General features: G+C 37.5%; 1 protein-coding gene across 1 annotated transcript in view; it reads right to left on the bottom strand.

Moving 5' to 3' along the window:
• Positions 1–25,977, bottom strand: part of MUC4 (mucin 4, cell surface associated) — a gene marked incomplete at its 5' end in the record, with an annotated part of 196,339 nt that overhangs the window by 103,523 nt on the left and 66,839 nt on the right. The window contains 22 exons of the mRNA XM_082250869.1: positions 86–213; positions 299–445; positions 653–817; positions 909–1,042; positions 3,444–4,964; positions 6,595–6,723; positions 9,500–9,622; positions 9,796–9,918; positions 10,167–10,403; positions 10,765–10,878; positions 14,745–14,870; positions 15,049–15,174; positions 15,719–15,899; positions 16,046–16,227; positions 16,323–16,469; positions 18,637–18,900; positions 21,247–21,360; positions 21,484–21,651; positions 22,458–22,527; positions 22,689–22,894; positions 23,239–23,358; positions 23,639–23,875. Coding sequence (XP_082106995.1) covers positions 86–213; positions 299–445; positions 653–817; positions 909–1,042; positions 3,444–4,964; positions 6,595–6,723; positions 9,500–9,622; positions 9,796–9,918; positions 10,167–10,403; positions 10,765–10,878; positions 14,745–14,870; positions 15,049–15,174; positions 15,719–15,899; positions 16,046–16,227; positions 16,323–16,469; positions 18,637–18,900; positions 21,247–21,360; positions 21,484–21,651; positions 22,458–22,527; positions 22,689–22,894; positions 23,239–23,358; positions 23,639–23,875 — 4,762 coding nt within the window. The remainder of the gene's footprint in view (positions 1–85; positions 214–298; positions 446–652; positions 818–908; positions 1,043–3,443; positions 4,965–6,594; positions 6,724–9,499; positions 9,623–9,795; positions 9,919–10,166; positions 10,404–10,764; positions 10,879–14,744; positions 14,871–15,048; positions 15,175–15,718; positions 15,900–16,045; positions 16,228–16,322; positions 16,470–18,636; positions 18,901–21,246; positions 21,361–21,483; positions 21,652–22,457; positions 22,528–22,688; positions 22,895–23,238; positions 23,359–23,638; positions 23,876–25,977) is intronic.

Raw genomic sequence — 25,977 nt, 5'->3', positions numbered from 1 at the left:
AAGAAATTTAGCAGACATCATTTTTAAATTAGAAGCATTTACCTACATGATTTGTAGACACAAAGTTGCAGCAATCAAACCTTACCTACAATAGCCCATCAATGGTTTTGTGAAGCGTGTAGTTAGATCCCAGTTCATGCCACCATCTTTATATAGCATCAGCACCCAGGAGACAAATCCATCCGTGGTCAGCACAGCCTGGTATGTGCTAGTCTATAAGTGTACAATATGACAGAATGTCACTTTTAGAAGTAAAACCATTGCTATCATGCTATAAGATTTATTGTATGCAATTTACCTTGACATAATTTTCAGTTGCTGGATAAGCAGAAGCATTCTCCCAGGTAATCTTCAATGTCCACTGAGCAGTGTATGATGTTTTCATATAGTTCTTAATCAAGCCTTCAACTCTTTGAACTACAGTGTTATTTCTTGAATCATATTCCTGTAATTTAAAAAATACGTATGAGTTACTATTCAGCTACTATCAAGCTTTCTTGCACTACATCCTCATCCTTTTACATTTTCTATGGCTATAGAAGTATTTATAGAATTTTATGGTGATAAAGGATGCATTGTACCGTATATATAATGAAGGTTTGAGAATTCTATTTAAAGAATAAAAGCATTAATGACATTTAGTAAGACTCACTTTGTAATAGGTAGTTCCCACATTTTTGGAAAAATCAGCATCATTCCAAAACACAGCTATTGATGCAGGGGTGCAACCTGTACTGAATCCATTGACTGGAGGATTTGGGTAAGAGAAGATATTATTTCTGGATGATGGAAAGATGATTTGTCCATTGTCTGTGTACTAAAGAGAAAGTAAACCAATACAATTGTTATTGTTCTAAAGCGATATATACACACTGACATTATAATCAAACTAAGCAATAAGAACTCACATAAAGGAAATTCCTTATTTGGTTTCCGAAGGGGAATCCCATCAATGGCTGGAACAAGGGAGAAGTAAAATCTGTTCTTCTTGATACATAGGCAATATCACCAGCACTTGTTCCATAATCAAAAAGGTCTACAGCTGTAACAATACAATATGTTACAATGCAAAATCATATTATTTTCATAAGTATGTTAACTGTGATGAAAGATGTGTAATAAAAGAGTCAGATTTACATCTCACAGTGCCAATATCTTAATTTGCATATTTTATATGTTAAAGCTGAAATTGATTCTGCTTATTTTTTGCCTTCCCTGGTTCCTCCCTTTGCCCTCTCATTAACATGCTACTAATGATATTTTCATTACATACCAAATTCTAGTGATGTCAACACTGGCTCTCTGTACTTCTCTATGCAACATATGCAGATCATGGCTGGCAAGAAGGGTCAATATAAGGGTTTGGGTCAAGGAAGGTTCATCAAACTGTACTGAAGTTCTGAGAATAATTGAAGACAATGGGAGCTGGATCTTTAAAATCAGTTCCAGACATTTTCAAGATTTATAGGCAAGGGATTGTTAACCTCCCAGGCGGTATGATTATGTCAGGAATTACATACCAAAAGCGGTACAATTCTTTTCATGGAAATTTGGCGTTATGTATTATAGGCCTACAATTCTTAGTAATTACTGACTTAAACCTGACCAAAACAAGAGTCTAGTAGACATCCCAGATGTGATAAATTTGAAACACAAACACGTGAATTATAATCGAATCAATAATATTATTTTATTATTTAATATATAATATATATGATAAAATTATATATATATAGATTATAATTCATGCATTATATATTATATATAGATATATGTGTGTGTGCATATATATATATATATATATATATATATATATATATATATATATATATATATATATATATATATATATGCATACATATATATATATATATATGCATATATATATACCGGTGTATATATATATATATATATATACATATATGCATATATATATACCGGTGTATATATATATATATATATATACATATATGCATATATATATACCGGTGTATATATATATATATATATATATATATATATATATATATATATATATATATATATATATATATATATATATATATATATATATATGCATATATATATATATATATATATATATATATATATATGCATATATATATATATATGCATATATATATATATATATATATATATATATATATATATATATATATGCATATATATATATATATATATATATATATATAATATAAAATGTGTTTTGTGCAACGTTTTTTTTTTTTTTAATTTCCCTCCCTAGTTCCGCTCCCATGCAGCATTGCTGCTGCAGAGAACGGAACTAGGAAGTGATCAGAGCGGCGGAGACCGACGGAGGAGCGGCGGGACTCTCGGCTGGCGGTCACAGCAATGAGAGATCATCGCTGGATCGACAGGATAAGGTAAGAGAACACCGCTCCGCTCTCTGCAATCCACCCCGAGCGTGACTCGGGGTTACCGCTCCTGATATGAAAAACCAACCCCGAGTCACGCTCGGGATTACCGCTAAGGAGGTTAAACAAATGGCATGGAAGACTGGACAATACCCGAGGGTACTAATGAACATGGCCACATTTGTTCAGTAATGTCAGCCCCTACCACTTCCTCTTTGTTTACATGCATACGTCAGCTGGAAATCCCCAGATGACAGTTGGATGGGCCAGGTGAGGTTGCTAGGAAGTCAGCAGGCCACTGGTTTCCTAAAAACCAGCCTGAGTAGGAAGCTATAACATTAAGCAGCACTAGCAATACCACTGCTAAATGTAACTGAAAGTTTTGTCCAGGAGGCATGTGAACAGCCCATTATGTTTACTGTTCCCCAAACATGAAACAGGCAAAATTCAGACCAGAATTCTAGTTCAGTCTGAATCTGAAACACATCCCTACTAACTTTATGGAAACATCATAGCACCCTGCCCTGGTACTCTTCTCAAGAGTCCTCAGCCTTGACGCAAGCAATCATCTGGCTCTTGGGAGGAGTTATTTAAATATCAAAATGCCTTGGTGAGTGAAGGCCAATCTTCAGAAGTGGGAGTTCCTAGGCAAACTTGCCTATATTCCCATCACACACATACCTGGATTAGAAGCCCACCTGTAGTGGGTGATGTAGTGTTTACCAGCTGGACACTGGATATATCACAGATCAATGCACACCATGGATCCTCAAATGCAGTCCAAAGCTGTTATTGCAGAGAGATCACATCACAAAAGAACAAGTGCAACATTTCAGTGCTGCACATGCCTGACAAAGGGGTCCTGAAACATTGCACTTGTTCTTTTGTTATGTGATCTCTCTGTATGACAGACATTTCAGAAGCCTGTACAACTGTGCAAGACTGAAGGTTCAGCTTTAAATAGTAAGATTGACATAAAACGTATATATCATCAAAACATATATAGCCTCTTCGTCTACTTTTATCCTCTGCTAGCATTGCTTTTACCTGCAGGTACACTTCCACTTGTGGTAGGCACAGTAGTGGTGGCTGCTGTTCTTGCTGTAGTTGTAGTAGTAGATGATGTTTTTTGAGTTGCGGTAGCAGTAATAGTTGTTGTTGATCCAGTTGTAGAGATCACAGATGTGCTGTTAGTAGACACTGGTGTAACTGATGTGTCTGTGGTCTGGTTTATATGTGTGGTTGAACTTGGACTTTGAACAGCTGCAGTGGTGGTTGTTGTCTGGTTTCCAGGTACTGTTGTGCCCTGGACTGTTACATTTACAGCAGATGTAACTGAAGTTTTGTTTGTTTCAGGTACTGAAGTGGTAACTTTGGTCTGTGTTGTTAACAGTATCGTGCTCATTTGGGTCTGTACAGTTAAATTGGTATTAGGGGTGACAGCACTAATGTTTGTTACTGGTGCTGCAGTGGTGGTTGTTGTCTGGTTTGTAGGTACTGTTGTGCCCTGGACAGTTACATTAACACCAGATGTAACTGAAGTTTTGTTTGTTTCAGGTACTGAAGTGGTAACTTTGGTCTGTGTTGTTGACATTATCGTGCTCATTTGGGTCTGTACAGTTAAATTGGTATTAGGGGTGACAGCACTAATGTTTGTTACTGGTGCTGCAGTGGTGGTTGTAGTCTGGTTTGTAGGTACTGTTGTGCCCTGGACTGTTACATTTACAGCAGATGTAACTGAAGTTTTGTTTGTTTCAGGTACTGAAGTGGTAACTTTGGTCTGTGTTGTTGACAGTATCGTGCTCATTTGGGTCTGTACAGTTAAATTGGTATTAGGGGTGACAGCACTAATGTTTGTTATTGGTGCTGCAGTGGTGGTTGTAGTCTGGTTTGTAGGTACTGTTGTGCCCTGGACAGTTACATTAACACCAGATGTAACTGAAGTTGTGTTTGTTTCAGATACTGAAGTGGTAACTTTGGTCTGTGTTGTTGGCAGTATAGTGCTCATTTGGGTCTGTACAGTTAAATTGGTATTAGGGGTGGCAGCACTAATGTTTGTTACTGGTGCTGCAATGGTGGTTGTTGTCTGGTTTGTAGGTCCTGTTGGACTTGTTACATTTACACTAGATGTGACTAAAGTAGTATGGGCTTCAGGTACTGGGGTGGTAACTGTGGTCTGGTTTGTTGGTAGCATTGTTGTACTTTGGCTCTGAACAGTTGAATTGACAACAGGGGTGCTTATATGTGTGACTGGAGCTTCAGTGGTGATCACAGTCTGGTTTGTAGGTCCTGTTGGACTTGTTCCCTGACCTGTTACATTTACATCAGATGTGACAAGAGTTATGTTTATCTCAGGCACTGGAGTCATCACTGTGGTCTGGTTTACAGGTGATGTTGGGCTCGGGCTCTGAATAGTTGCATTTACACCAGGTGTGACGCTACTGGCATTAGTGACAGGAACTAGGGTGGTGACAGAGGACTCATTTCCTGAGGGTGTGGCTGTATATCCTATTGTTGTTGTACTGTTAGGTTGAGGAGTAGCTGGAGCTTCAGTTGTCATATTTATGGCTATAAAAATAAAAAGTAAATTGTCATGATTTGCCTCTTAAGATTCTTAGGAACCTTAATACAAAGACTATAAAAAAAAACTATACACCTTTTAGTAATGTACAAGAGAACATACATGCCCAAACATAGATTTTCTTGACATACAATTAGAAGGAAAACTCAAATTTAGTATAAGGTTTATGACTGTTACACTAGCCATTTGGCATTATTTAGAAGCAGTTAAAGATCTCTATCAATGCCTGATACAGTCCTTGCTTTATATATGGTTATATATATATATATATATATATATATATATATATATATATATAAGTACAGTAAAACTGCAGGCAAGGGCACTGGGGGGGGGGGCAAACTAAGGTCAATTTATTTTATTTAGTAATGTAATCCAATAGAATTACAATATATCAGTGTGTTTGTGTGTTTTACTTTTTGAATTTGCCGCTGGTTCCACCCCCCCTGCGACGCGACACTCACAGATCCGGCCTCCGTACACTGCCGGATCCTGGGGACAAGGTAAGTAACATCTTCCAGGATCCAGCGACTTCTCCCTAGCGGTACCCCGAGTGTGGCTTGGGGTTACCGCTATTGGCACTGAAATTCCACCCAGAGTCACACTCGGGAATACCGCCAGAGAGGTTAATATGCAAAGCAAAGTCATCCATCTCTGTCTCCATGCTTTTTTTGTAGATAAATCAATTTGAAAAACACCCCATAGCACTGCAGTCTGTAGCCATGTTGAGTAAGGGCAGATGATTAATGTAGCATTGACTTTCTGGAATCAATCTGCCCTTAGTTAAGGTATGCAGGCAGCAGAAGGACATTTTTAGCTGAGAAAAACCCCTCCTTCCCTCCTGAAAACTCTTGGGATGTGTGGCATTGTTTGCCTAGGCCTGGAAGCCAGAAAATAATTGAAGAAATGTAAAAAAAAAAAAAAATGTTAAAACAAGTAAATATGATACACTTTCATATCTATTTCCTACTAATGGTAGCAGCATAAGGATTAAAAATAGTCAATATTGTTTGAGAGAGTGAAGTTTCACTATAACAAAGAAGAAACATTTTTGCTTTATTTATGTGATAAATTGTGTTAAAGGCATTTGTAAGAAGAGTGATGATGTTTAGAATGAATTTGATTATGTTGCTCCATCTATATAGATGACCTACATTGTATTATCAGTCTTGCAGTTATGCAGCATGTGTATTTGGTTTAAATGGTTACAAATATTAGGTGTAGTGCTAAAAAAACTGTATGCAAATATGCAATTACTATCACATTTGATGAGATAATTAGGCCATATTGCACATGATTATATTATCATCACTATAATATTTCATAATGGAAATGTAAGTCTTCCCGAAAGTTACCAACTTTCCACATGTAAAGTTAGCAAATCCTGTGGAGAAGATTACCCAATGCCCTTTGCATAATGTAAATATATAACACAACCCTGGCTTAAACATGAAAATATATGACTTCTTTAAGTCATAGAAAGTATCCCCAATATCAGCAGAGATTAGAGGTGGTCACAGTCCAATCTAAACAAAAATTTCTGGACAGACGTTTCTCCTTTTGTTACCTTCTAAAAAGTGTACATCATCTGAATTCAATACTATTGTGGTTACTTACCTGTGCAAATAACACCATTCCCTGTGTAGTTTGCCATGCATTCACACAAGAAATACCCAGCCACATTGGTGCAAATGGCATGCTCAGAACAGTTGTGAAACTCAGAAGAAAGACATTCATCAATAAGGCCTCATGCACACAGGGCGTTTTAAAAAATGGGCTGCAAAGCCAGCTCTGATGCCAGGAAAAAGCAGCTGTAAAAACGTGCTTTTGGAAGCGATGTATATTGGCGTTATTGCACGTTCTAGCCACGTTTAGCAACTTTAGCGTTTGGCAGCCTATCTCTTCCAACTACTACAGCTTAAAAATGTCTGACGTAGCCTAACGCTGTATGCGTCATTAAGAAGCCTTTAGCATGGTCAGGCGTTTTTACAGCTTAACGCTGCTGCTCCAGAACGCACTGGCCCTGATTTTTTTTACAGCTTAAAAATGCCTATGCCACTTACAACTCCTAAAAACCTGTGTGTGCATGAGGCCATAGAATAACATGGAGGGGCATTTTTAAGCTGCAAAAAAAACACCTGACGCTTCTAAAAGCAACTGTAAAAATGCCCTGTGTGTATGAAGCCTTACTGTCAAAACATCACTCCTTCTTCCTGCCCCCAATGCAGCACCCACCAACCAACATTGGCACACAGATTCTGGCACTGCCAACCGATCGCCTCCTTCTGGGACCAAGTCCTCGATTTTGTACAAGAAGTTACTGACTTGACTTTACCAAAATCCCCGCACATCCTGCTGTTCAGCGTTTGTCAACAGGGCACTTGTCCATCTCCCCACCAGATGGACAAAATCCCTCAATGGGTGCATATTTGCCTACTGGCAGCAAGGAAAACAATCCTAAAAACATGGACCGTCTCAACGCCACCGACAATCTCCGCAGTGCAAAAGGATCTTACAACACTTCTCTACAGAGAAAAAACGACCGCTATTCTGCAAAATGTTACCACCACTAACACATTCTTTATGAAATGGCGAAAATACATTGAGTACGCTTTCTCTCTAATAGAAATATCGACAATAATGTCTTCCTTCCAGTACACTGAATGGTATCTACAGGCATCTATAACTCAAACGCTGGGCAAACTGAAAGTTCAAATCCCATAGGCTGGACTGTGATATTTTTCACCTTACATTTGATCAAGCTATCTTGACGCTTCATCTCCCCCCCCCCCCCTCTTTTGGCTTAAGCAATGGTTTCAAAAGACTCATAGTTCTGTCATATGTTTAGATCGGTTACTTTAATGTCACATAGACCAGTATAGAGTCATCCCATAGGGTGGTTCTCTCTTCATGTTCCATGCGAGACAACCTACCCATATGGATGCATCTATAGTTGTTCTGTTTGATAACAGTTATATATATATATATTTATATATATAGTTATTTGCATTTTCTTGTGCTATATCTAATATTTGCATATAAATACTATTCATACTATGAATGTATATCGTGTCATGTTTATCCTTTGCACAACATTTTTCAATAAAAATATAAAAAAAATAAAAAAAATCACATATTTTATAATATAATATGCAGCATACAGTAACTTTAATAATGTAATTTAATTGTAAATTGATCAGATGTATTAATACTGTATGTAGTCTGAGTATTTGAGTATTATTCTTTACAGCAAGCACATTTATATAACGATTATCTTTGTTTGCACATACGAGTAGGGCTAGTTATTACAACATAAAAACAATAAAGTCCGTATGAAATATATACAATGATGTAGATTGCAAGGGATGCAAATCAGTAGACTCTTCACCTAGGTATTTGATATGGCATAAAAGTGACAAGCCCAGCCACCACACACTGACTCTTACCAAATGGTGAGAGATGTACAGCAGTAAGCAGTTAAGGGACCCCTAAACCCACATTCACAGACACCAAGCAGCCTAGGAACATCCACTGTTTATTGCCACCGCCTCCAACCTCCAAACATAGTTATTGGTACTCCACATAAAGCAAAGGATCCAATCCTCCTATGGTATCTTGATTGACAGTCAGCCGGTAACTGCTTTTCTGAGAGTCTTCCAGGACAGCCCTAGGTCTCCAGGTGGTTGCTGGGCTTGTCATTTTTATGCCATATCAAGCACCTGGGTGAAGAGTATACTGATTTACATCCCTTGCAGTCTACATCATTGCGTATATTTCATATGGACTTTATTGTTTTTATGTTGTAATAACTAGTGCTACTTGTATGTGCATATAAGTTTTCAAACTTTCCAGTGTTTGAGTCAGCTGCTGGTGTCCCACAGGGGCGCGGGGTTTGTTCTTTTGTGTATGATTTATCTTTGTTATTTAGTTAATAAACTGCTCTCACAGAATGATCTTTGTATCCTTTAAAATTTAGTCCAGCCTTTTCAAGACATTCAGATTTAACAGTTTCTACTTACAGCTTGGACCAATCCATTTACATTCTTTCCATCCTAATTTACTACAGTGTTTATACAAACTTTAGATTAACCAAATGAGTTATTTTTTCTTGCAATTATACAGATAATTTTAGATTCAAAAATCAAAAACAATTTGTTCATAGTATTATTTAGGCATCTCAAGGGTATAATCTGCTATATTGCATCCAGTGGTATCTGATAATGGCAGATGACACAAGAATAAGTCTATTTTCACACAGGGCAGTTCTTTACAGAAATCATGAGCTTTGCAATGTCCCACCTACATAGAGGGTGAGTACAACAAATGCTATATGCCCTATTTCCTTGGAAAACCCTATAATATCTATTATGTTCACAGTATGTTCACCATGAGTATAATTTATATTACACAACTGGTATCTCTGTTGCTAATTTCATGACAACCCAAAATGGTGGGTTCTAATTAATGATATTTGACTCAGATGTGGCTTTATAGCATCTGTATTAACAGTATTTATACATACCTGCGCAGATCTCATTAACTGATTGGTAACCTTGCTGACAACTGCAATTATAGCTGCCTTCTGTGTTTATACAACTTCTTCCTGTACATTTACTGTACTCTGGCAAGGCGCATTCATCAACAGAATATATTAAGGGGATGGGGGGGGGGGAATATTTCAGTTTTCTATAGCACAGAATTCAATTTCACAGCTGAAGCCTTGTTTGGCCACCATTCTTTTTTTCAACTTCATGTTTGCTACTTAGATTTGGAAAAAGTTGACTGGTGAACATTCAGAACCATTTAAACAATACGTACCTATGCAAATTCCATTCACCAAGGCAAATCCATCATCACAGTGGCAATCATAGCTGCCAACGGTATTGTTACAGGAAGCATGTGCTCCACAAATGGAAGCATTTGTTTGGCACTCATTAATATCTTAAAAAAAAAAAAATAAAGAATTCAGGATTTAATGCAAACAGAAATATACATGTAGATGACAAAAGAGGTATTTATAAGAGGACAACAAGGCCAGTAGTAAGGTAATAAATAATAATAAAAACAATTGTTATAAGCAAATATGATTGCTGTTTTTAAAACCTACATAACCTTGTGTAAGTGGCTGTTAAATAAATACGCTCCATTAGCAGTAATGGGGGGGGGGGATTCCAAGTTTGAAGACTTACCTACGCATTCCACTCCATCACCAGTGTATCCTGCCCTACAGGTGCAATTATAGGATCCTACAGTGTTCACACATTCTGCCCAACTACAGTTGTTGGTTCCAAGAGCGCATTCATCAATATCTGTGCAGTTTTCTCCAACAAAACCAACTTCACACGTACAGATGAAAGAGCCAATAGTATTATTACAGTTGGAATTTGGGGGACAGATTGTGGAATTTTCCAAACATTCATTTATATCTGTAAAATATAAACACATAAAAAGATTTTTAATTCTTGATGCTTCCTAGACTATATCCTCTACCTTATTCTCCTCCTAACCTAACCCCCAAAACTCCCAAGGGAAAAAACCTTGTTGGACATACTATATAGCCTAAAAACTATAAAACCAAAAAAATATTTTTGCAATCTGCTCCTTACACCTATTTCTTTTTTCTCTCTTTTTAATTCTACCAAACACACTTGAATTAGGTAATAAAACCAGATTTTACCATAAAGAAGAGTATTTTGGGGGCAATGGATGTAGCAAAATTAAATACACTGAAAAGCAAACAAATCTTTTTTGCTCATTGCTTGTCTCAGACTTGAGACTAAATCTTACCAGAGCAATTGGCTCCATCATATCCCGGAAGACAGTCACACTGATAGGATCCATTAGTGTTAATGCATAGAGATTGTTCGGGACACACAGTCTCATTCACACACTCGTTGGTATCTGCAAAGATTACAATGATGTAATTTTTTCCAACTGAAGAAAATGAAGATGACTGGTCAAAAATGATGGCTGTTTATCTATACATCTCTGCTTTCGAGTAATTATTGTAATGTTCACAATATTGGGGTCTATTTATGAATTGTTTGCACAGGATTCACACAAAGTTCACCCAGAACTTACACATTTATCAAATGTATTCCTTATAACTAGAAAACTGTTTGAATCTTAGCTGAAATGTCTGTGAGTTTTTGGTGAAAACATTTATAAATAGCCCCCCAAGTGTTTTAGAGTAATTTTCACATATCATATGTTTGTACTATTTTATAGGGATGGGTTTGATGTTGACTCGGACATCAGCTGTTCGTGTGTTCGCTGAACACAAGATCAAATGGGGCGCTCGGCGGGAAGTTCGCCAGCTGATGATCGCCCCATAATGCACTGCGCTAGTGCAGTGAATAAACTACTGATGATTGGCCAAAGCATGCACCTGACCTGTATGCTTTGGCCAATCACATCACAATGTCCTGTCAGAGCCATGATTGGCCAAAGGCAGGATGCCTTTAGCCAATCATGGCTCAGGTCCACACCCCACACTATATAAGAGTGCTGCTGTTTACATGGTAGCCATGTATAGAGTGATAATAGAGGTTAGGCAGGTAGTTAGTGAATAGTGAGTTGAATTAGTTTAGTGCAGTCAATGTAGTGTTCAGGTTATACCCCAGTTTTATAATGTAGTCCTGGGTCCCCTCTTGATGCTCCCCAAATTTTGTGTCCCTGTCACTTAAAGTTTGTGAGCAGTGCCATGCCAAGCTGGCCAAGATTTCCCATAGATGTCAATGCTAAAGACAGGGAGCAGTGCCATGTCAAGCTGACCAAGATTTTCCATAGATGCCAATGGTAAAGATGGGTTGAAGAAAGGGAGCAGTGTCATGCCAAGCTGACCCATTTTTCCCATAGATGCCAATGAGCACTGAAATCTGAAGCATGGTCTAGGCAGGAAGGGGGTGAAAGTGCAATGTATTTAAGTGGTTAAGGGGAACCCTATGACAGAATTTAAAAAAAACAGCATGGGGTTCCCCCCAAAATCCATACCAGGCCCTTTGGGTCTTGTACAGATTTTAAGGGGAACTCCATGCCAAACTTGAAAAAAAAAATATTGTGGGCCCCCCCAAAATCCATACCAGACCCTTATCTGAGCATGCAGCCTGGCAGGCCAGTATAGGGGGGATAAGCGGGCACTCCCCCTCCTGAACGATACCAGGCCACTTGCCCTCAACATGGGGAGGGTGCTTTGGGGTTGATGGGGACAAGGGCCTCTACCCAACATCCCTGGGCTGTGGTTGTGGGGGTCTGCGGGTGGGGGGCTTATCAGAATCTGGAAGCCCCCTTTAACAAGGGGGCCCCCATATCTTGCCCCCTCATGTGAATGGATCACATCATACCCCTACCCATTCACCAAAAAAGTGTACAAAAAAAAAATAAACACAAAAGACAGATTTTGACAAGTCCTTTATTAAAAAAAAAAAATAGTGTCCCTCAATGTAAAGGCATCGTCAATCACGACACTCGCCGCACCCGAAAAATAGAAAAAATTCAAAGATGCTTCTGCCTCTTCAGAGGCGTCCCACCAAATGACGCTCTTGAGCTTTGACAGCGCTTTTATAGACAAGGGACGGTGTCCACCCAATTACATCATTAGGTGGCACCGCCCCTTCTAACGTCACATGACGTCGGATGGGGCGTCGCCACAGGGTGATGTAATCGGGTGGCCCCGCCCCTTGCCTATAAAAGAGCTGTCAAAACTCAAGAGCGTCATTCGGCGGGTAGCCTCTGAAGAGGCAAAGTGTCTTTGCATTTGAACATCGGGGGACACTATTTTTTTATTTATGAATAAAGGACTTGTCAAAAAGTGTCTTTTGTATTTATTTTTTTTTGTACACTTTTTTGGGTAGGCGTACGATGTATCTGATACCCATTGTCATAGGGAGGGCTGGGATCTGGGCCCCCCCCTGTTAAAGGGGGCTTCCAGATTCCAATAAGCCCCCCACCCGCAGACCCCCAAAACCACAGCCCAGGGTTGTCAGGAAGAGGCTCTTGTCCCCATCAACATGGGGACAAGGTGATTTGGGGGCACCCCAAAGCACCCTCCCCATGTTGAGGGCAAGTGGCCTGATATGGTTCAAGAGGGGGGGGTTGCTCACTCGTCCCCCCTATCCTGGGCTGCCAGGCTGCACGCTCAGATAAGGGTCTGGTATGAATATTGGTGGGACCCCACGCCATTTATTTTTTTTTTGGCATGGGGTTCCCCTTAAAATCCATACCAGACCTGAAGCCTGAAGTTGACAATACATTACAGCCGCGAGCAAGTTTAAATTATATTTTCTCCTTTAGAAATGTCAGTATTGCTGCAACAGGCTACATACATCGTACAAATGTGCCACTTTACAGGCACATTAAGGGGACCCCCCAGGCAGGATATTTAAAGAAATTTTTAATGTTTCACTTTAAGCATTGTTAAAATCACTGCTTCTGTAAAAACCATTGTTTTAAAAATAGTTTTTTGCATTTATACATGTCCCCCAGTGCAGTACCCAGGTCCCCATACACTTTTTATGGCAATAGCTTGCATATAAGCCTTTAAAATGAGGACTTTTGATTTCTCATGTCCCATAGACTTTATTAGAGTTTGCTAGAACTTTTTCCCTGGTCGAGATGTTCTGGTACAAACCGCACAGGGGAGTGTTTGGCCCATCACTACTATTTTATTGAAATACACACAGGATGATTTTTTCTCTAGTGGTTATCTATATTTCCCTGCAGTCATTCAGACCTCTCTGATCAGAATCTGATATAATCTAGGCTACACAGAGAGTTTGATTATACGAGGGGAGGCCAATAAAGTTGTACCCTCACCGTGATCTAGATGTGCTAGAGATCTGAAATTTTGCAGGTTTATAGGGGATAACTTAGTAATATGCATGCCATTTTTTGTAGGTCGTGGTGAATTATATTTAGGGCCAAGAGTAATGGGTTCCCAGGCTACTGACACCTTTCCAAAAACAGCAACAAGTGGAATATGCACAAAGCATTTTGGACCTGTACCACAAAGATGGGGAGGACTTTTAAACAGATTATTGACCATGGATGAAAGCTGGGTATATCTATATGATCCTGTATATGATCCTGAGACTAAAGAAATTAGTAAAACATGGAAGCATACTTCATCACCCACCCCCAAAAAGGTGCAACATTCAGCCAGCAAGGTCATGTTGTTAGCTGGTTTTTCTCTAAATCTGCATACGTCTACGCAGATGGTATTAAAGGTCTGTTCCACAGATGTGAGAAGTGTGCAACCATGTGAGGTAGATATGTAGAGAAGGAGGAGTCAGTGAACTAAATTTCTGATCCCTAGCACATCTGGATCTTGGTGAGGGTAAGAACTTATTGGCCTCCCCTCGTACAATGTGAAAGATAAGCAGTACAGCTTGTGTGTATAATGAGAAAATATGAATGCCCTTTTGTATATACTTTGCAATCCAAATTAGGAAAGCAGGTAGTTTTTATATATTCGAACATATATTAATAAAAGGTCATTTAACTGATCACTTTTAAAGTTATGTCATAAAAACATTAACACATTTACTGCCTTGTCTGTAATGGTATCTATGTTTCAGAAAATAGCTGTGTAGAACCCTAAACCAGGGTCCTTTGTAAACTTTTGGCAAGGCGGTTTAAACACTAAGACCAGATTTCTTTAGAATGTAAATGTATTTGTTTGCAAGATAGCATATTAGTTATCTAAAATTTCCTTGAGTTTATCAATGTAAGTTGTTGGTTATATAGGACAGGGGAACTGTAATACCTACCTACACACATCCAAGCTGGATCACCTTCATAACCAGGCAAACATTTACAGGAGTAGTTTCCAGGTAAATTTGTACAATTGGCATTTATACCACATGGAGATGTGGCGTTGGCACATTCATCAATGTCTGAAAAGAAAAACGCAGAACTTACATTTCTTAAAATATTCTTTTAACCAAGGTTATACCTTGTCTCTATAGTATTCAAATGATCTTACTTTACATTAATGAATGCCAGTAAAGTGTCACCTTCTTATGATGTAATAATATTTTATTATGAAGCATGGGTTAATCATCATGGACTCACCATCACACAAGGAGCTGTTCAGTGAGTTCACTTCATAACCTTCCTTACAACTACAGTTGTATCCGTCCACATTATTGTTACAGGTTTGCTGACAAGTCGAAATATTTAGATAACATTCATTAATAGCTAGAAAAAAAAACAGAATATTTCAGATTAGTTCTTTATGGTGTCAACTTCTTGGACAATTCACCGTTTCCTTATCATAAATCCACTAATGCACAGAAATTCTAAAAGGCTTCTAAAAGACCTATTTATTGCAGCACAGGCCCATAGGAGGATTTTCTGGCCGAAGAGGTGTCGTGCCGAGGATGTCCCATATCTGATATTATGGCCAACCCGGAAAAGGTTAGCTTAAGACTAGGAAGGAGGAAGGGCCTACAAATTAAGTGTAACTGCACTGAATCCATTTACTTGACTGGTAAAATCTATTTCTAAGCTTACAATAACTAGCTAAGACACAATAACATTTTAGTAAAAATGTAATGTTATTTGATTGACTACAATAAATGTATGTAGTCCTTAGCCATGGAAATACTGTATGTGTCTTGTCCTCTTTTAGTCAATAGGGGAATTCCTCTAGCACCTGCCCAGCAAGCAAATTCTCATTGTTAGAAATACAATGTAAACTTGGCTACAGAATGGCAGAAAATGAAGAGATCAGTTTTCCTACCTGTACAGGTTATTCCATCTCCTGTTAAACCAGGAGGACATGCTCCACACGTAAATCCTGTTTCGGAAGATTTATTGTTTTCACAAGTATTGTTATCAAAACATTGGTTCTGTTTACAAGCATCAAAATCCTCCTCACAGTACATCCCTGTCCATGCAGCAGAACAGTTACATCCTGCAACCTGCAAAAAGACGAAAACGAATTTGTGACGTAAAACATATCAACATACAACACTGCTTTCAACATTGCCCGTCATAGCTGATATTAAATCTATTATTTATTTTTTATTTATTTTTTCTTTGAAAAAATAATGTTTTTACTGCTTACCATGAAAGTTGTGGTTTCATTTCCCAAGCTTACTTCGCTGTCATACAGACAACTGCCATTGTTGGTACAGTTGCAGAGAACCAAGGTTAGAATAACCAAAGCAGGGGTTTTGGAATTATTAGCTATTACAGAAACATTAATGGGAGAAGAACTGGTGGGAAGCCATACTAGCATTCCATTCTCTGCATGATAGAGAGGACACATAATTAGTGAGGCATCAGAAGGTGAATTTCTAGTCATGAAAAAGAATCATGGTACTGGTAAGCAATTTATTCACCTGTTATATTGATATCAGAAGAGTCTGTCTGCAAGGAAAAGATCACTGTGTCATTGTTGTTATCGGTGGCTGTATAGAATACTGTCACAGATTCAAAGAGCTTGGTCTGGAGGGTGGTTGGTCCGGTCACATTAGGTGGAAAGCTGTCTGTAGAAGAAATCATTGTTTAGCAAAAATCTTACCTGTATTTAGGGAGTAACATGTAGCATGTCGCTAAGCACCCCAATCCTCATCCCCTGATCTTCCTCCCTGTGACACCATGTGGGGGTTCCTCTCCCCCTCAGCCACTGTTACATTAAAAATTGGTGCAGCTGTGTGGAGCTCTTCCCACCCAGTTATTCATTCACAGAGATCTGTAAAAGAATAAACTACAAGCCCATCTGCCACCACAGCAGACAGACTTGTAGGTTCAAAGGTCTACGAGTACAGTTTTCTGCACACTTGAAGTCCATTAAATCTTTCTCCAGCTTTTTAGGTCAAAGCCCATACAGAGGTAAGAGCAGAAATCTGGAGGAAGAGCCTGCAGAAGCCTTACACTGCACCCATGATTAACTGATCATGGGTGCAATGCTTTGCAGGCTCCTGTGGTAAAAAAAATAATAAACGCCATTGATGAGCTTAGATGAACTTAGCTTTTTATTTGTTGCTGTGAGAAACGGTCCATGTATGTGTGTATGTGTGTCTGTATTATGCATGTATGACAGGGACTTTAAGCTCCAAGAGGGCAGGGACTGATATGCATGTACAATATAATATAATAAAAAAAATATGTAATGTAAAGCGCTGTATAAATTTATGTCACTGTATAAATGTCTGTAATTAATAAAATGGATATTAAAAGTCATTATTCACCATTTGAGTAAAGATTCTCATCTCCTTCAGTAAATCAGCTAATGTGGTTCATTACATCGCGCTAAGTTCAGTTTGTGTATGTCTGATTTAGTTAAAGCATTCAAAATGCTTTCAAACGTCTCAGCAACGGAGGGAGACAACAGAAAGTGAGAGGAAATCTCCCCCTAGGAAGGAAAATTCTCTCCTGTGAGAGTTATCATGGAAAAAAGGTGCCTCCACTGAAGCTTTATCACCAATACTGGTTTCTACAACAACCCAAACTTCTCAAAGTCCAATTGTCATAGGGACAGAAAGTGAGGTGAAATCTTCTGAACAGGGACACAGACAGCAAAACAAATGGTACAGAGGTGTTAACCATTGCCTATGATATCCAGAAAATGTAAAAAATGTTTATTTGGCTGGAGCTACACTTACAAAATGTACCTGTTCTGACTTACAAACAAATTCAGTTTCAGAACAAACCTACAGACCCTATCTTGTTTGTAACCTGGGGACATATACATATGTATATATATATATATATATATATATATATATATATAGGCCAGTGAATGAGACACTCACAGGTCTTGCATTTATATATACAATAAATATATAGAATTAGCATTTTAGTTATGGAGCCATACATTAACAATCAGGGGATACAAGCAAAAATATACAAGAGTACCCAAGAGCTATTATCTGCAAGTTTTAGCACTTCCTGGTAGATATGAAGGCTTGTCTGCCCCCGCCTCCCACAGCATTCCATCCATTTTCCTATCTCTATAATGAGTGGGTCTAACTGGCCAATTGGAAAGTAGAGTAGCTAGGAGGAAGTAGGCCAAGCTTCAACAGCATTAGGAAGTATTGCAACTTTTTTAGATCAGAGTGCCCATCTTATATGGGTAGCGTGGCACTCCTGAGGATATCTGAAAGTAGGTGTCTGAACTTTATACATGTTGTTAGGTATCAATTTTTTTTTTAATGAGAGGTGTACTTAAAAGTATTTGAGAACACCCTAATACAAAATCCCATTGTATTAGAGAAAATAATATTTTTTAATCTAATAATATTTAATTTGTTGATTTGCAGTTTCAAGTTGAGATTATCCTGACATGTTTGCATTCCATATAAATATTGGTACTGAACACAAATGGCTGCGGCTGTGTTGAAATATAATATAATGTACATCATTTCTACGCAAGTCATTTCAATCTTCAGCCAGTTATAATACTGTAATTTCTTAGCAATATGAACAACGATTTTGCAATGTAAAATTCATGTATATAGTTCACATGGACCTTGTTTTTCTTTCTTAATATTTACCAACTCTCAAGAAAACTGGAGTTTCACCTTACAATCTTAATGCCAACAGAAACATTGTTTTAAAATACTTTTGCTTTCCAAGTTTGCCTATTTTCTTTTATTTGCCATGATTAGTTAATTAAACAATAAAAGCATAATTTGATTGATCATGTCTTACTCATTGTGGTGCTCTGTTCCTCTGCAGCATTCACACTGTCCAGTGTGCTCTGTCCCACTTCAAAATTTTTAGTACTTAGAATGTCAAAAATACATTCATCATTTCCTTTGCATGTTTCATTTGCTCTGGTGATGAGTGCGGGGTCACTAGTCAGTAGCAACTGATCATAAAACAATGGCACAAAGCTGTTATTATTGTAAGTGTTCCAGGATTCTCCTTCTGTCTCATTGTAATTAAAAATACTGCTTAAGGGAGTTGTTTTCCCTGAAAAGAAAAACAATTATAATACATTTATAGCTTTATACAAAGCAAAGTTATTTACACGTTTTTTTTTTTATTGCACTAGATTTTATAAAAAGCACTCTAGTGTGGTATATCTGGACTGAATATAGGGTAAAAAGCTTCTGGCACAGTTTAGTTGTTGTTAAAAAAAAAGAACCATAAATAACACTAGGCGATGATAGACATAGATGTAATAAATCTACATATGCAGTGTGATGCATACGCATGCACTGACTCTTATTACAGACAGTTATAGAAAATGTGTGAGTAGAAGAAAGAATCTGCATAGTTTACTTGACAGGGAAGCAATACAGTGTTTACCAATAGTTTTAAATATGCTTTACCACAATCAAAGGTACAGTCTAATATGAATGATCTCTTATAGTCTAAAGCTGCCAATATACAGTACAATCTGTCTACCTATAAAAACACTCAATTTGAATTGAATCAGGCAGATCTTTGTACTACATAACTGTGGGTGAGTTTAAAGGCAATGGTACAAACATATTGTAACATACATAGTGAGCTTAAGGGGTCAGGAAACATTAGATCCAAAGGCTGCAAGCCTTTGGAGATAGGAACATGGTAATGAATGGCTAGGGTAGATAGAAAGATGGACAGAAAAAGAAGGTAGGTTTTAGGAGTATTTAACATTTTTCTGTCAAAAAACTCCAATCAAAAATACAAACCGGAGAGGGTTTTTTTTTCCTGCCTCTAAACGTCATATTGTGCATGGACACATAGGATAACATTGTGCTGCTTCTACAGGCAAAACAAAAAACTCCTGTAGAATCATTTTTTAAGCCAGTGTGCTGCTTGTGCTGCTTTGCAAAAAATATTAAATACATATATATTTGCAAAAACATATGTACATATTTTATTTTTTTTCTTTGCAAATGGGCCTGCAAAGCATTGCAGCCATGGCCGGCTGATCATTGGTACAATTCCAGGGTCCTGCAGACTGTTCCTCTAGTTTCCTGTTCGTAGTAAGGTATGGGCTCAAGTAAGTGTCAATAGACTATGAATGCGGTGATCACCTCATTTGTATTACCTTGAGATCTACAAGCCCACCTGGGAATTAATGTCCTGGCTGTGTGGGCAGAGCCCTACACAGCCTGCTGATTTCAAATCTGGCAGCTGCTTCTTTTTCTTTGGGGGGGGGGGGGTGTCTGCTTGGCACCATGTTACATGTAATATCTTAAATATGGGTATAACATGTAACATGTTCCTAAAGGTGAACTTAGCCCTTAAACATTTAAAAAATGGAGTCTATTATAATTGGACAAGTTAGATAATTGCAGAGAAATGGGGGCTGCTTTAGAAAAATCCTCTCATCGTGGATAGGAAGAGTTGGGAGTACAGTAATAGGCTGGTGGGGGAGCAGAGAGGGCAGTTTGGAGAGTTATTGTATATAAGCCTAGAAATAGAAGTAAAGAATGGGTTATGAATAGCCAAAGAAGAGTGAAAGCATAGTAGTTTGTATTTTATCCTCAGGTTGATTGAAAGCCAGCAAAGAGACTTATGTAGAAGAGCAGCAGGTGAAGGAGTAAAACATGAGTTTAAAAAAAAAAAAATGTATATATATATATATGTATATATATATATATATATATATATATATATATATATATATATATATATATATATATATATATATCCCTTTAAATGATACAATAACAAAACTAATTTGTGCTGTACTATTCACCTTCAATATAGATATTTCCTCCAAAGTACTTTTTTTGTGATGCAAGATATGATCAGCTGGCCAGCGTCATTCAACCTATTTACTCTGAGTCCAGATCATACTAGACCTGCCTTACCTTGTGACTGGGCAAGGAACAGATATGCAGCACAGTGATCAGCTTATCTCTCTGTCACTCTGCTTTCTTTTCCAATCAGCATGCTTCTTTAGGCACTTAAAGTCATTGGCTTCTTGTGCTGCTTCTGCATTTCACTGCAAATGGCTGATACTAGGTCAAGTAAGGTACTTACACTGCTTGCTTTTATAATACATTTAACAAGGTTAATTTACTAAAACTGGAAACTGCAAAATCTGATGCAGCTCTGCATGGAAAGCAATCAGCTGCCAGTTTTTTTTTTTTCGTCAAAGTTTAATTGAACATCTGAAGTTAGAAGCTGATTGGCTACCATGCACAACTGCACCAGATTTTTCAGTTTCCAGTTTTAGTAAATAAATTCTTATGTATTACTGATTAGAATGTCATTATTTTTTGTCTTTTAAATTTGTCTAGCGCTCAGTTTGTTTTTTTTTTTTTTGTTTTTTTTTTTTAACCAAATAGTATGTACATTTTTTGAACAGATACTTACATGTCATTCCAATTTCAAAAATAAGGGATTCATTGGGGAGCTTTACTCCATCAAATTCCAGTTTTGTTCCATTGGAAGCCATGAGATCATCAGTTTTATCATCATTGAACACACCTAAAATGACATTTCACCATTTAATTTTCACTTTCACTGCTGGACTTGCTATCATGATTAATCAATCTTCATGAAGGAAGAAGGGTTACTTTTCCTTTTGCAGTCAGAGTAAGTATAACTCACCCAAAAGGCCTTCTGTCTTGTTCTTGTAAATAACGTCTAGCATTGTGGTAAAGCTCAAAGCTCCCAACTTAGCAGACACTGTGACTGAGATCCCACCATCAAAAGTAGCCATTATTTCATTTTTCTCTGTCGTCTCCAGGGTCAACTTATCCAACTGTGTAGAATTATCTTTAAAAAATGCAAATCATTGAAAATTAAACTATATCTATGTGACACAGATAAAATGATCAAGTAATATATGTATACGTTAATGTTTAATTAATTCAGTTTGTTTTAAATTAAGAGGCTTACAGAAAGGGATTACAGATGATAGAATTAGAAACCATTAACATACTTTATAAACATGTGACCAACAAATGTAAGTGAATCTTGTAGGTTTGGTTTGAGCTGGGTACGGCGAACTTCGAAGGAGTTCGAAAGGGAACCCTATTGAAGTCAATGGAGCCAATTCTGTCAAATTAAAAATTCTAATTTTTTTGGGCTAATATGTGAAGGGTTGAAAAAAAAAAAAAAACATAGCAAGAGTGGAGGGAGTGGTGAGATGGAGGTAACATACACTACACTGGGGATCACTGAAAAAATAAAAAAACATTTGGCTGGGAGCAGTGAAGTTTTTTTTAAATCACTGACATTTACAAAGGAAAAAACTGTTTTAAATTGCCAGCAAATGACAGTTCCTTGAGCTGTTATCAGCTATATATGGGAAGAGGTAGAGATAGCGGAGACATTGTTGGCATATGTTTTTTTCCAAATTTGGCCTTGTAGCTATATTTAAACAGCCATGTAAATAATTGATGTCAGTGGTTGGTAAGGACCTAACAGGTGTAAGCACCCACTGTTTCCTTCGCAACCATTGACAGCTTGAAGCTGTCACGTTCACCCACACAGAATGCCCTAAACTTACATTAGGACCAAACACTGAGCTCATTCCTATTCAACACCCTACTTATTAATAAAAACTGAAGCTGTGTTACCTGGTAAGGTAAATGCGGTACCATTAATCTTCACAATGGTTGTATTGCTGTCCTGCAGTAACCACTCCAACTAAAACAAATAACCAACAACCATCAGTTATGCATTGTTTTCAGCTGTGGGCAGCACAAAAAAAAAACTTGTGTCATGTGGAAGTAATTGTTATTTCTGTTACCATACAAAACTACTGTAAAGCACCATAAAGGCTCCACTACCTGATACATAAATCTTACCGTTGTTTGATTTTGAATCATTGCAGCTAGTCCAACAAAGTTAGTTGCTTGTGTGTCATTGCCAGCCATGGCTGTGCGTCCTTGGAGTGTGAAGATAAGTGTGTTGTTCTCATCTCTAACATTGGCCAAGGTAAACTCCCCCAGTCCATTGAAAGTATACTGTACATCATCCAGTGTGTTGATGTGAGGGTCTCCAAAAAGGGATCCTGCAAAGATAAATACATAGATAAACTCACAATATTAGGGAGTCTGTTCTAAAAGTATAAAAACAAATTTAGTCAAATTTCCTAGTTTTTGCTCTTTTGATTTTTGAGCTATTCATATAGCCTTGTTTAGCGATGTTCCACATTATTTTAGTTTCACATGTTTATAAATAAGATAAAACGTGGTATAGGGTTAAAAACTCTGGTGAAATTAAAACCTGCAAATAAATACTTGATTCGGTGTTGTACAACACAGCCTAGTGACAGGTTCACTTTAAAATATAAATATGAATTTTGCTGTAATTCTACTTTGAAATGTGCTTAGTAGTGCTTTACTAATAGCTTACCAAATCTTGGAGGAACATATCCAGCACAGAAATCATAAGGTCTTCTTTGTCGGTATAAAGAACAGAGTTGTGAAGAACCAGAGTATAAACAACAGTTGTTATAAGGATCCACTTCATTTTCTACAAGCACAAAAAAGAAAACATGTAAAAATTCTAATACACCAATGGTAAAATCACTCTATAATTATTGTATAGACTTATGCTGGTGTAGGGCATAAAAATAATACTGTAGAATGTTATAAAGCAATATAGAAAATCAGGTGTAAAAATACCATCAAGAAGTCCTACAAATGTTTAGCGCAACCACTGCAAAAATAAAGTCTAGGCAAAGCATAATGTAGAAGAGAGTAATTTGTAAAGTATTTTTTTGTTGTTGTTGTTTTTGTGTGATATTAGTTACCTTGGTATTGGCGTCTGATTGTTTGCATCTGTGACAGGTAATAGCTATAATACCAATTGTAGTAATAGTACGGGTTATACCATCGAAGCCAACTGTTCTCATATTCCCAGGGAGTTGGTAAATATCTCTCTTTCTCTCCATAGTTCAAACTACCCCAGTAACTGTAGTAGCACCTGGTTCCTCCTCCAAACCAAGTTGAAAATGAAGTCTGATAAGTGTAGTACTGACTATACCAATCTGAAAGGGCGGAATAACAATTAGTGAATACCATAGATAACACATTTATGTGTACATATCTGAATAATAACATCACACCTGTTAGATGGACATTTGATATACTGTAATTCAAGAGTCAAAAACTTAAAAACTGCACCATCTGAAAATGTATGATTTGAAGTGTTTTTGTTAAAAAAAAAAACATATTAAAAACTTGAAACTGAGAATCAGTGTGAACATTGGAGTTGGTCTGTGTATTCGTTTCTGTACTAAAGCACTCTCTAAAATGTATCTCGCTCTTCATCTGAAAACTTAGCCTACCCCTAACACTCACCCCTGCAGTAAATCATTAACACTTTATTCCACCTCCTCCACAAATCTAAATTATAATCCCTGAAGTGAGCTCTTAATATCTAAATTTTCCTCCAAATAATAACCCCCAAAGAGAACACTTAAAGCATATCTATGGTAAAGATGTATAATCCTATATTCGTTTTCCACATTGCATTTCAATAATTTGTGGCCTACTCCTACTAATTTGAACAATCTTGAAGTTTGAAAAACACATCCTGTGAAGATCCCCACACATTTACTTCCTTGAATTCACAGAATCCCCCTTCTGAGCTACAGTGGTGCCAGGAGGATGAGTTTCAGGAGGCAAAATCAGTATAAGGATCACAGATTTCAGACAGCAATGTACCATGTAGTCCATTGAATTTAAAATAAGGCATCAGAGAAAAATCTTTACAGCATGCAGGGAATTCAGGATATTGTAGAAAGAGCCGCAGGCAGCAGTCACACAATGAGAGGAGATTTTTTAAGTAATTTTATTACTATTAATTCAGTTGTCAAAAATAACTTGTGTTGGTATTGTTATTACAATGCTAAAGAAAAAACAAGGGAAGTGCTCCCCTAGTATAAAACCTCCTTTATTTTGACATAAATGGAATCATGGAACACAAGTCTGTGTACTCCAAATGCTGTGGATACTGTAACTAGTTTCTGAGACCTCTCTAACTACTTAAAGCAGGTCATGAAAAATAAATTCCATATTTAGTAAAAATTTGGAAAGTTTTAACGGAAAGTTCTCTAGAAGCCCCCAGTTGTGGCTATCACAAAGATGGTATCCCACTACACTATTGGATTCTCTATAGTGCAAAATGTAACAAACTATAAGGGAGTCCAGATGTTAAAAAGTGACACCTTTGCTACAAATTTATTGTAAACATCTGATGGGGAGGAGCACGGAGGTAACTGACTGTATCCAGCATGAAGTTTCTAAAATATATACCAGCGGAAGCATAACACTGAGGGTGGGTTCACACTATTGCCAATCAGATGTGGGTTTCACCGCATCCAATTTGCATGTCAGAAGACTGTGACTGGCTCTCAATGGAGCCGGTTCTCACATCTCTGGAACGGCCGCGGAGCAGTTTGCAGAAGAGTCCTGTGCCTCTTCTGGTCTCTTTCAAGTCCGAATCCAGCCAAAAATGTGGGCCTGATTCATCCCTGAAACAAAGAACAAGGAGTGTGAACCCAGCCTAAAACTTCAGTCATGGTTTGGAGTTGGATTTTAACAATCCTCCCCAAATAAAATCGAAAAGTGCTAGTTATTACCTGAAGAAAATTCCCTAATAGCCTGGCATGTCATACATGCTTTTTGTTGTGTATATAAGCAAAATGTATTGTTTCATGCAGTGGTTGATTTGATTTTTTCATCCCTACATGAACCCTCCTCCCTTCCACCATATACTGTATGTTACACTGAATATTTTACAGTTTTTATGAACATTAGACATTATGGAAGTAATATTTACCGAGGCAATAAAAGTTTATAGAGCGTGGTTATTTTTTTACATGAAATTGTTGTTAGATCAAACAGAAGAGCAAAGTACAGGGGAAGTGCAATATGAGAGAAATATGAGGGACAGAAATAAACTCAGGCTGAGAGACATACTGTATATGCATGGTGTGATGTTTCCGGCATAGGGCTCTCAGATTTGGGGTTTTCTGCTCTGACATAAATGTGCTTTGCACTCTTACTTCCTAATATGATGGTAAAAAATGGACACTGACACAAAAATGCACATATGCTATGAGGAAGGCTTTTTTTGTATCATACT

Source organism: Pelophylax lessonae (genome assembly GCF_965119305.1).
Source record: "Pelophylax lessonae genome assembly, chromosome: 3".
Lineage (NCBI taxonomy): Eukaryota > Metazoa > Chordata > Amphibia > Anura > Ranidae > Pelophylax > Pelophylax lessonae.
The sequence above is the reverse complement of the archived record's forward strand: the minus strand, read 5'-3'. Positions and strand labels throughout refer to the sequence as shown.